Here is a 12,054-nt window from a genome sequence, read left to right on the forward strand (position 1 = left end):
TGTTAGCAGGTGGGCTTGGCCTGGACTAGAAATGATTAAATCTCAGAAAGGACCTTTCAGGGGCTCCCCCCGGACCCCTCATTCTGTCTACCAGTTAGTGTGGCTGAAGCCCTCTGGCCCCAGCTGAAGGTGGGAGAGTTCCATCTTGTCTGTTCCAGGGCCCAGAGTTCAGGGAGTTTCTGCTGACCAAGCTCACCAATGCAGAGAACGCTTGCTGCAAGTCGGACAAGTTCGCAAAGCTGGAGGTGAGCATGCGTTTCTGAAGGTTTTCCTCCTGCCCTCGGGCCGCCCGTCAGCCAGCCTCTCTCGGGGCTGTGCTCTTGAGGGCCGTTCAGGATGGAAGCGCTGTGTTTGTCCCCCCGAGCCCTCGGCCCTACGTCGATACAGGGATTCTTTCTTCTTATGGAAACTCAATCCAGGCTTCAGGTCTAGTCAACCATTCACCAGTCATGAATTGAGCACCTACTGTGGGCCAGGCCCCGTTCTGTTCCCTGGGATGCAGGGATAAGTAAGACTGTTTCTGCACTTAGAGAGCTCACAGGCTGGTGGGAGGGGGGCATTACTAAAGGGACAATTGCAGCACGGTGTGCCAGCACTGCTTGGAGAATAGTGACTGCTTCTGCCTGTAGGGGACTGAGGGTGTGTTCAGGGAGGGCTTCTAGGAAGAGGTGGCTCTTGAGCTGCTGGATATTGAGCTGCTGCTGAGCCTTTTGTCAGGAAGAAGGAGTGGGGAGGGTTATTTTGTCATAGGAAGCAGCATGAGGAAAGGCCAGGCGGAGTCAGAGCCCAACTTGGTGAGGGAGCTGCTGGGGGTTTGGTGTGTCCTGAGAGAGGGATTCACGGGGGGCTGGGATGGTGGGAGACTCGGCTGGAGATACAAGTTGGGTCAGATCAAGAGGGCTGTGAGCTAGAGGGGATGGGTGCTAATGAAGTTCTTAGGCAGGAGAGTGACATATTTGATTTGCATATTACAGAGATTATTCTGACAGTGGTGGGAGGATGGTTGGAAGGGGAGGAGGTGCAGGCAGGAGGCCAGTTAGAAGCTATTAGCAGGAGTCCAGGAGAGATGATGAAGGCTTATACCGTGCAGGAGGGAATGGTTTAGGGTTAAGGTCGGGAAGACTTGATGGGCTCCTGGATGCAAAGGTGGGGGGACATGGGATTGTGGAGTGACTCTTAGGCCTTTGGCTCGGGCTCTTTGGTGACAGGCGGATGACTGGGAGACAGTTCTGTTAGGACCTGCTGATCCGGGGATGCCTGCAAAGGCTGGGGTGCCGAAAGGGCTGGTGCTGGCCTGTGTGCATGGTGCCCCTGGGAGCTGGCCCTGGATGGACATCTGGATAGAGAGGAGCAGTGAGCAGCTGGGCGCATGGATGTGGTGTGGGCAGAGATCTGGGCTGGGATTCGGCAGGGTAGAGCCGTGGGAGAGATGGCATGGCCCAGGGAGAAAGGACAGAGGGCTGAGAGCAGGAGGCCAGGCCAGAGCCTTAGTGTTGCGTGCAAGCCTGTGTGAGCGTGAACTCAGCCTGGCTGTGAGTCCCCACTGTCGCCAGGGTGGGTTGGGCAGAACAGTAGCCCTCAGGCGAGGTGTCAGGAGCCCACGAGGAGAGGCACGTCTCTGCCCTCCGTGCCAGCTCCTCCACTGTCTTCCCCCATCCTCTTCCTGTCTAGGACCGGACCAGGGCTGCCCTCCTGGACAACCTTCACGATGAGCTGCACGCCCACACACAGGCCATGCTAGGACTGGGCCCAGAGGAGGACAAATTCGAGAACGGGGGCCACGGGGGATTCCTGGAGTCTTTTAAGGTAGGGGCACAAGCGTGACTGGGGCACAAGCGTGACTGGGGGTTGGTGTGGTAGGGAGGGGTGGGGCAGGGAAAGGAAGCAGTCCGAGGTCCATGGGATCCCGATCCCAGAGCCCATGTGCCAGCCAGAGGTGACAGGACCAGTGGGGGCATCGCAGGTGTTTGCAAAGGGCAGGGGTGCCAGGAAGTGTGGGAGGTCGGAGCAGCCAGCAGTGTCTTCAGCTTCCTCCATATCCTTCTTGATTGCCTGGTCTCCCCCTGGCCGCGGAGTCTGATAAGCAGGGACAGGCATAGGGTCAGCTCCAGGAGAGGAGCCGGAGCAAACCAAGAACGTTGTGGCTTTCATCTGCCTCCTTCTGCGGTCGGGCAGCCCTGGGCAGAAAGACAGAGCAGGGACACAAGCCTTAGGGGTCTTCAGTAGCTGGTGTAGGTGCTTGTAATGACTCTTCCCAGCTGGCATGGCATTAGAGGACCTGGCTGGGCCAGGGAGATGGAGTTACAGGCAGGTGCCTTTGGCCTTTGCAAAGGGAAGAACTCTCTAACCAGAATGAGCTGCTAAAGGAAGCAGTGAGCTCCCTGTCCCTGGAAGTATTCAAGTGGAGCTTGAATCCTCAACTGGCATGAGATACAGAAGGTTTATCATCTCATGCTTGCTGAGTGCTTGTTGGTCCTCACATCACTTCCATCTGGCATCTGATTTGAGCCTGGCTGTAATCCTGTGTAGCTGGCTGAACCGGTCTTGTTATTTCCGTTAATGCACAGGGGACAGGCTGAGAGAAGCCACAGGACTGTTCAAGACCTTACACCTTAGAGGTAGAGCCTTGTTTCTGATTCTTAGGTCAGCGTTCTGCTGGATTGCATGTCAGAGAGTGATTTATAAAGCTCCCATTTGGGGGCAGTGTGTGTAGGGTTAGGGTTAAATCTGCATTCACATCCTAGCTCTGATCCCGGGCATGGTTTAAAGTCTCTAAGCCACAGTTGTTTTGCCAACAACACAGGGATGATAAATAGGACCTCTGTCATGTAGAGTTGCTGTGAGAATTCATTGAAATAATGCTTGGAAAAGTGCATATTGCCAGTAAGTGCTCAAAAGTGTTAGCTGCTGTTATTGTTGCATAAAGGGAAAACTTCACACACACTATCCCATCTTAAGCCTCACACCTGCCCCCAGTGTCCTATGGGAGAGCTATTATTATGGGCATAATAATTTTGGTGTAATAATTGATACCCAATTTTAATAATTATGAGTATAGTTTCACATGTAAAGAAACTAAGACTCAAAGAGACAAAATAATTTGTCCCAAGTCACCCAGCAGATGGAGTTGGATCCAGGTCTGCCAGATTCCTGAGCCTGGACCCTTAGCGGCTACATGATAGCAACCCCCAGCTTCCGACTCAATTAAGATTCCACCCACGCTGGCCTGGGCCTGGGCAGGCCTGGGGTCAGTCCCTCACTGCCCAGCTGGACCGCAGAGAGCAGGCCATGGCTCTGCTGGCCCTAGTCGCGGCCAGCTGCTGAGATTCCTTCCAGGGGTGGGAGGAGGAGCCGACTGCTTGTCCAGGCTGGTGGGAGATTCCTGGGGCATCTGTTTTTGTCTGATGGACAGTGGCAGCCAGGGTGAAATAGCAACTGAGAGATCAAGACGGAAGAGGGATGAAAGAGAAGAGGAGCAGGAGAGGAAAGAGGGAGCCAGGCTGGACAGCCCAGCCTAGAGAGGGCGAATGTGGGACGTGGTAAATGGGAAACAGGGTTAGGTCTGGGAAGGCAGGTGAATGGGGCCACGTAAAGACCTTTGTGGGCTCTGGACTCTTCCATCTGCAGGCTCCGCCCTGCTCTTACCAAGCGTAGGAAAACGTTCACTGTCCCACGGTAAATGTAATTTACATAGAACTGTAAGAGTTGAACTACAGTCGATTAGCTAGCATAATGTTATATTGTGTAGATGTTTAACGAAACAGTTGTTGCTTTGGGTTTTGTAGGTTTCTTTCAGTATTTTGGAATTAATAATTGTTTTTTTAGGTTTCAAGTATTTTTATATCCTAGTGAAGCTTGTAGGCTGTGGACACTCTGCCCATGGTGCCCAATGGGGAAGGGAGTTGCGGGTCCAAAGGAGAGTGGCCCGAGGCCACTGTGTCCAGTCCCCTGCCTCTGGCAGGAGTGGCAGTTGATCTGTGTTGGACTCCCGGGGGTCTGACATGTTCTTAGGGGGGTTTCCAAGAGAGGAGATTCTTCAGGACTTTGTCATGATCTAATAATCCAGGGAAATTGTTCTCAACCCTAAATCCTCAAAACTATAGGTTGAAGACAGATCTGCTTCCTCCTTCTGCTCTCGCCTGTCTCCAAGGCAGCACGTGGGGCGAGGGGGGCACTGTCACAGTCGCTCGCACAGAGCTCTGACAGTCGTGATCAGCTTTGTCTCCTCCCAGCCGGGGAACTCACGCTCTTTCTCCCTGTCCCTTTCATCACTGTCCTCCCGTCTCCCGAGCACGGAGGCCTGGGCTGGGGGCAGGCCGGGCTCACCCGCTTGGAGCCCAGTCGCCTGGGTGGGGGGACTCTGATGCTTAGGCCGTGCCTATGGCCCAGCTCCGGAAACCATCTCTAGTTTTGGTATTTCATCATGGGCATCTTCGGTGGTGCCGTGGTGTCAGAATTATCGGCATTTCCTGTGGGGTTCACCCAGACCTCCACTGGATCCCTCTGGAAAGAACTGGTACCTGAAATGACTCCAGGAGGAAAAGTGGTGTGTTTTGTCTCCTTCCTGTCAACATTGTCATCTCACAGACACATGGGAACCTAATGGAGAGTCCCCAGAGCCCAAAGTGATCCCAGAAAGTGATCGTAGCCACCCCTTCCCTGGCCTCTTTCCGAAGCGTGTGACCCTCTGTCTGTCTCCCGAGCGGCAGACCCCCCCGCCCCAGGCTGTGCTGCCTGGCACTTCACACACGGAGCCGTTCTTCACACCTGGCTTCGGTTCTCCTGGCTGTAACGGAAGCGTTTCTTCCACAAGACACAGAACAGTTGGTTTATGGACATCTAGACCTACTTTCAGACTGAGCTGCTCGGAGATATTCTCAGGAATCTGCTAGTTCTACAAATACTTTTAAAGTTTGCATTTTCACTTAGATGATCTAAAAAAATATTTCCAATTATAAAGGCTAGACTTTTGCAGTGATAACTCCCAATTAAAAGACATTTGTATGGAATAAATAGGTCAGATATGAAGTTGGCACTGCAAATGCGGTCCATGGGACCACTGGTGTTGGGGGTCTGTGGACATACTCCTGGGAGTCTTACAGGAGCATTTTTCTTTATGAAGGAGCTGTACATCACTCACTCGACAACAGCCTAGAGATATTGATCAAATGCCATTCTCAGTCGCTACCAGCTGTTGATGAGGTTTTTAATTGGTCTGTAATGCAGTGAGAAGAAAAAGTGACAATACTCGATGTGTCCACATGGTATGGACAAAAGCATGTGTGTGCCACATTTTGAGAAACACCAAATTAGCCCACCCCTCCATTGACCTCATCATAGAGGAGTGGATAGAGGACCAAGGGGAAGAAGGCCAGTCAGCCAGCTGTGACAGCAAACAGGGAAGTGTTCAGGTTAATTTTTCCCAGCCTTTGAGGGACTGTTGATAGTTAATGCATTGGTCTGACCTGACCCCTAGTGGCAAGAGAGGCTGCAGAGATCCCTGCAAAGCCTTCGTGGCCCCGGCTACCTGCAGGCAGGGGCAGCCCAGGCAGTGTCACGATGGTGGGTGGAGCCCAGCGGGGGCCCAGGCAGCATCCCTGCCTTTGGCATCTCTGCCCTTCCTTTTCCCCGAGACAGGAAGCTGTGATGTCAGGATGGCCCCACTGCCTCTCAGGGCTGCTGGGAGAGAGCTGGCCTCGTACTTGGCTGTGCTTAGCTTGTGGGTTGGAGCTGTGGTCTGTGGAGGTGGAGATGTCAGCTTCTGTCCTGTATTTGCCCTGCTAGAGGGACCTCTGAGTGCTCCCTGATTAGGAGCCATCTCAGCAGGCAAGAAATTAGTATCACTGTCTCCAAGCGCCCCGCCTCTATCTCCTGCCTGGCTCTGATAGGCATGTCACCTGTGGCGCTCATCTCCTTGTTTCATGTCCCTTAAGTTGAGTTTGTTAAATTGAAAACAGCTCACAACACCCACTTGGAAGGAAGTGAGGGTGTGATTGGCGGGGAAGGGAATTGCTCCCTCTGTGATGCTAACTGGGGCTCAAGTCCCCAGCTGAGATGAGGTGACGTTAACAGGTAATGAGAAAGCCACATGGCTTTCTCACTGCCCCCAAGGAGCACCCGTTCAAAGGAAAGCAGTGAAGTGTGCTGTGGGTGGTTGGTGGAACCGGAGGTGATTAGCTGGGAGGAGCGTAGACTCTGAGGACAGCAAGGGGCGGTGGTGGGAAGTGATGGAGCAGACTGCACCGAGACTCCCAGGTCTAGGAGTAGTAAGATTTTGGGACGGCGCACAGAAGAACTTTCTGAAGGTCAGACTGTCCAACAGCAGAACAGGCAGCGTTGAAAGCAGGAGCTGCCCGTCCCTGCGGACTCAGCGGAGGGGAGGTGAGCTGGGTCAGGCAGGTTCAGGGGCTGAGTGGTCCCTGGAGACCTCCTCATGCTGGTGCAAAGCCTTCCTGTGCCTGTCCTTTCTCCTGCCCTCCTTTCCCATCTTGGTCTCTGCTGACTCTTCTGCCTGGTTCGGGAAGGCCCGTGCTTCTGTCCAGCTCCACATCACGTTGGAACGGGAGATACGTCACTCCTCATCCCTGGGCAGTTTCGTCCAAATTGAACCTTATTTTAGGGCTTGGAGGTAGCTGTCACCTGTCTCTCTTTCCTTCCCTGAGAATGAGGGAGGAGAGCTGTCCCTGAGCAGGCAGGTCTCATGCCGGTGTGGGACACACCCTGCCTTGTGTGGTCCTCGCAACAGGGACCATCACCACAATGTGCAGACAGAGCCTGCATCTCAGAGGTTCATGCAGCGGGAAGAGCTGGGTTTCAACCCCTTCCCGTTTGCTTTGAGCAGCAGCTGCTGCCTGCACTTGCCTGGAATTCCCGTCAGCCCGTTGTCCCCTCAAACTTACCTCGCTGACCCGACCATCGCTATTTGAGGAGCTGGTGTCCTCTTTACATCAGCCTCTGAAATGTTCTTTTTTTTTTTTTGGCGGGGGCCCTGAAAATTCCTGGTTTCCAGTCATCCTTAGTTCATCAACCAGTTGAATTATATTTTCAATCTGAACCATTTTTTGGTTTACAGGGACCATTTCATCTGCAGCCCAGGGTCCTGGGTTTGAGTCCTGGCTCCATCTCTTACCTGCTGTGTGGCTTTGGGCAATCATTTACCTTTCAAGACCTTTTCCAGCCAAATGCCTGTCCTCGCTGCATCTCAGAGTTGTTAAGAATTCAACAAGATCATGTATGTGAAGCTCATTAGCCCAGACACCGTCACCCAGGGCTTATTACCCATATCAAATCCTTTCTGAGAAAGAGGCGGTGAGGGATCCGGTCATGTGGCACTTAATGACGGGGATTTGTTAGGGGATTTGTTGTTGTGTGTACATCATAGAGTGCATTTGCACAGATCTAGATGGCATAGCCTACTACTCACCTAGGCTGTATGGTGTAGCCCATTGCTCCTGTGCTACACACCTACCTGTACAGTGTGTTACTGTCCTGAATCCTCCAGGCAATTGTAGCACAGTGGTGAGTATTCGTGAATCTGAACATACCTACACACAGAAAAGGTACAGTTAAAATATGGTATTATAATCTTGTGGGACCATTGTCGTATGTACAGTCTAGCGTTGATCAAAGCATCGTTAGGTGGTTCGTAACTATATATGAGAATGTAAATGATTAGTTTGAATCGTCATTGTTGATGATGCCGGTGGCAAGACATGAGGGCACTGAAGGAACACAAGGGTGCTGAGGTTTATGGAGCACTGAACTCATTCAGGGAACCTCGCTGCTCATCCAAGGGTATCTCAGTGTGCTGCCACACCTGTCCTGCCCTCTGCTGTCCAAAGGGTACGTGACTGTGTGGTGCTCGGGTGATGGAGTGAACAGAACGTGCTGGCTGTTCTAACCATGTCGTGGGGCACCATTGCTAGGCGACTCTACTCTGTGGTCTAGAGAGGGAGTGAGAGATGATGTCCCTCAAGGGGCATCTTTGACTCAGACAAGAGAACCAAGATGATATCGGGATACAGTCCTCTGTACCTGGTTCTCAGTATCTCGTCTCAGGGGCCGTTGTGTCTACAAATGGCCCTCCCTTGAACATGTGTCCCTCGTCAGGATAGAAAGACAGGATGAAGTCCTTTGCCCTTCCCAAGCTTGGAGAATTCCTGGCCCTGAGAGACCCCAGGGAGACCTGTTAGGGTTGGGAGCGGTATTCATGGTGTTTTCCTGGGAGCACCTGGCCATAGACTGAACTCTTCCTTGGATGCTTCAAGACGGAGGGAGGGGGCTTGTTCTTCCACGTGAGACATCCGTAGGTCGGCCCATGGGATACGTAAGCTGGCACACATTGATGCACGCACGGGTGTGAATCCAGAGAGGAAGGGAGCAGGGCTCACACCTTAGTCCTTCTGTGGCAGTTTTCTGAAGCCAGAGTTGCGATAACACCCTACCACTGCTGGCTTGCACCACGATAAGGAAAATCCATTATTAGCTCACGTGGCAAGGAGACCTAGGTGACTCCAGGCTCAGTTGGTCATTGGTGTCCAGGTTCTTTCCCTCTTTCCCTTTTGCCATCCCTGGCTTGTCAGCTGTGCCCCTTGGGCCTGGCCCCATATGGCTCCAAGGTGCCTGGCATGGTTTCAGCTGCAGACATGTCACACCTCTTTGGGGAGCCATTGAAGAAACCTTTCCCCAGATCCCCTAGCAGACACCCCTCATGTTCCACTGGCAAGGGGAGGGATTAAGTGACCGCCTTAGACAGATCACAACTTACTCCTGCGTCTCATGGAGGAGGAGGAGGAGACATTGGACCAGACTGTGGCTCTGCCTGCAAGGGGTTAAGGCCATGCATCTCCTCTTTCAGTAGCTGTCAGACCGCGGGCTTGTGATGCAAGCGTGTCTTGAGCCCCCTGCAAGCGTGAGCGATGGTGCACTGCATGGCTTGATGCACCAATGAGTAAGAGCTCTTCACATGGTTTCGCCAAAGGCAAATATATTCCAAGGTGCACAAAGCACTCTTTCAGATGACAGCAGAAGGGGTAGTCTAGGGTGTAAATATAGAAGGAAGCGTACTTTTCTGGAAAAAAGAGTCAATCTGTGGTTAGGCAAGTTTAATCCCTACCATGATCCTGTGCAAAACATGTAATTCCCATTTTACAGATGAGGAAGCTGTAGCTTAGAGAGGTTGGTGACTAGATTAGGTCACACAGTGTGGTGACCTCTAAGCCTCACTTCCCTCACCTGTAAGTTGAGGATAACCTTTGTCCACCCTGCAGGGCAGCTGGGGCACTGACCCCTCAGACTGCCCTGCGTGTGCCCTGCCTCACCTCGTGCCCAGAACATGGGACGGAATATGGGAGAATTCTCTGTAAATCGTAGTGATGGTAGTGTGGGCTTCTGTGACCTTGTGTGTGTGCACATGCTGAGGACTGCGTCTGCAGACACCACAGGGAGGGCAGGGTCACCTGGAGGGGCCAGGTGCTGACTCTCAGGCCCTTGTCCTCTCCCCCCCTGTGACCTCCCCGCAGAGGGCCATCCGTGTGCGCAGCCACTCCATGGAGACCATGGTGGGCAGCCAGAAGAAGCTGCATGGTGGGGCCATCCCTGGCAGCCTCAGCGGGGGCATCTCTCACAACAGCGTGGAGGTCACCAAAACCACCTTCTCGGTGAGTGCTTGCAGGCCCTGGGGCAGCACGTGGGGCCCGGGAGGGTCCCTCCCAGACCTACGGGGGGCTGGGTAGCTACCAAGGGCAAGCTGGATGGTGGAGGGAAACTGAGGCTGCTTGGGGGCTGACCCCAACCCCTGCCCTCTGAAAGTGGTCCTTTGGAGCCTCCATCCCAGATGGTACCCAGAGTTGGCCCATACGACAAGCCCTCTCGTTTGCTGAGTATTTTCAACAACTAGGCCTCCTCCTTGGGCCCACCCTACAGAATCGTCCTAGGGCGTGTTTCTCTGCCCAGGGGCTTTGGAACCATGATTGTGAGAGGGGTGTCCTTGATTTTTTGTTCATGATAGCAGTAGCCACCCCCAACTCACTGCGCCCCAGGCACTGAGCTAAGTAATCCACAGACATGACCTCACCCGATCCCCACACCAGCTGCCTGAAGCGTTCTCCAGTCCCGCTTTGAGGAAAGGGAGGCCCAGAATGGTTAAGTAACTTGCTAAAGGTCACCCAGCTGAGCTGAAGGGCGGGAATTTGGACGCAGGTCTGCCTGATCCAAAGTCTGTGCTCTTCATACAGTTGCCAAGGATGGAGGGCCCCGCAGGTCTGTGCTTCAGGCCTGGCTGACTTGCACCAGGGGCTGGGGAGGTGAGGGAACCACACGGCCTGTCCTTTCATAAAGCAAAGTGGCTTTGGATTTGTACAGACTGGGATTTTCTTTTCTTCTTCTTCTTTTTTTAAATAGTAGCTCAGACCCACCATGATACTGATGATTAGTATTATAAGTGGCTTTGCATAATTAATTCAGTAAATATTTTCATAGCTACTATCTTGTTCCTCCTAGGAGGTCCCTGAAGTGAGCAGAGCAGAGCAGGGCCATTACCTCCACCCTGTGGGTGGGGGACACAGAGGAAGAGTCTCGCCATCTGCCCCTGGTTGCATAGCTCTTGCATGGCAGAAGTTGGGGCCTGGGTTAGAAGCCTGGCGGGCTCTAAAGATTAGCTCCGGGCTCCCATCTGCCCTTACCCCCGTGAGGCCAGGTAACTGTCGGAAGCAGAAACCTCAGCTGGCTTCCCCCGCCTTTTGGTGCATGTGGACCTGGCTCTGTGGCTCTCATTCTGTTATTATTGTGACACCTGCCTGAGTCCATTCATTCGTGAGCAAGAGATGGAGAGTCAGGAGCCCTGGGTTCTTGTCCTCATCCTGCCAGTGACTTGTTAGATGACGCTGAGGAGTCTCCTCGCCTCTCTGGTCCTCACTGTCCTCATCAGTAAGATGAGAGGTTGAACTAGGTCACTCCAGGGCTCTCTAGGTTTGTGGTTCTCAGCCTGTGACCCCTGAATCGTCCTGACCTTCTCAATTTGTGGGGCTCGCCTGACATTGGCCTTGACCTCCAAGAATTCTGGTCTTTGGTGGGTCGTTACCTGAGGCCACAAGGCTTAGCTTAAGAACACAGGAAAAAAGGCTGTGAGTGGCTCCAGCCTCGGGGTCTCAGCTCCTGCGACGTAGGTCCCAGCCTTCCCAGCGGTCTCGCTATTCTCTGGGGTCTCCTCCAGAGCAGGAGCCATGTGTAGACCCGTGAGGGGGATGAAGGGAAGGAGACCTGGATTTAGGGTGGGAACACTCATTCTGGAGGTTTCATCGGCAGCCTCCGGTGGCGGTGGCAACGGCGAAGAACCAGTCGCGGAGCCCCATCAAGCGGCGGTCGGGGCTGTTCCCCCGCCTGCACACGGGCTCTGAAGGCCAGGGGGACAGCCGGACGCGAAGGTAATTCTTGGGGACCCCCCACTGCACCCCGACTGTGGGTCTGTCAGATGCCCAACCCTGGGGAGGGCTGTGCTCGGCTCTGCAGATGGCTTGCCCTGATTCCTGCCTCCACGCCTGCACGTCCCCTGTCACTCACTCGCCTCTCCGTCCACGGAGGCCCCTCTGGCCGCTCTCTGCATGAGACTTTCCAAGGCTGTTCTGGCAGCATTTTGGCCCCAGCTGGAAACACTGCTCGGGTTCTTGTCTTTCTTTTCCTCCTTTTTCAACGCACACGCAAATGGCCTCTCTTACGAAGCCTTCCCCAATTCTGCCAGACAGAATCAACTGAACCTTCCTTTGCGCTTTTAGAATGTTCCGTGCTTTTTTTTTTTTTTTTTTTTTAGTAATTCTCATATATTACATCATACTTAACCTGTTCTTGCTAATTGTCTTTTTGATTCTTTTTTTTAAATTGACATATAGCAATTGTATGCATTTTTGGGGTATGTGATATGTGATATGTGATATCTCAATACACGCCTACAATATATAATGATCAAATCAGGGTAATTGGGATATCTATACTCAAACATTTTTCTTTACGTTTGGGACATTCTAATTCTTCTCTTTTAGCTATTTTGAATTATGTAAT

The 12,054-nt window shown here is 53.0% G+C and overlaps 1 protein-coding gene across 1 annotated transcript in view; it reads left to right on the top strand.

Annotated features, from left to right (window-relative positions):
• The window catches only part of RAP1GAP2 (RAP1 GTPase activating protein 2), a 188,611-nt gene that overhangs the window by 165,729 nt on the left and 10,828 nt on the right, over positions 1–12,054 (top strand). Inside the window, exons 16-19 of the mRNA XM_012653009.1 lie at positions 159–245; positions 1,672–1,806; positions 9,522–9,659; positions 11,305–11,423. Of these exons, the coding sequence (XP_012508463.1) occupies positions 159–245; positions 1,672–1,806; positions 9,522–9,659; positions 11,305–11,423 (479 nt within the window). The remainder of the gene's footprint in view (positions 1–158; positions 246–1,671; positions 1,807–9,521; positions 9,660–11,304; positions 11,424–12,054) is intronic.

The sequence above is a fragment of the Propithecus coquereli genome, unplaced genomic scaffold (assembly GCF_000956105.1).
Source record: "Propithecus coquereli isolate 6110/MARCELLA unplaced genomic scaffold, Pcoq_1.0 Scaffold409, whole genome shotgun sequence".
In the NCBI taxonomy this organism is placed as follows: domain Eukaryota; kingdom Metazoa; phylum Chordata; class Mammalia; order Primates; family Indriidae; genus Propithecus; species Propithecus coquereli.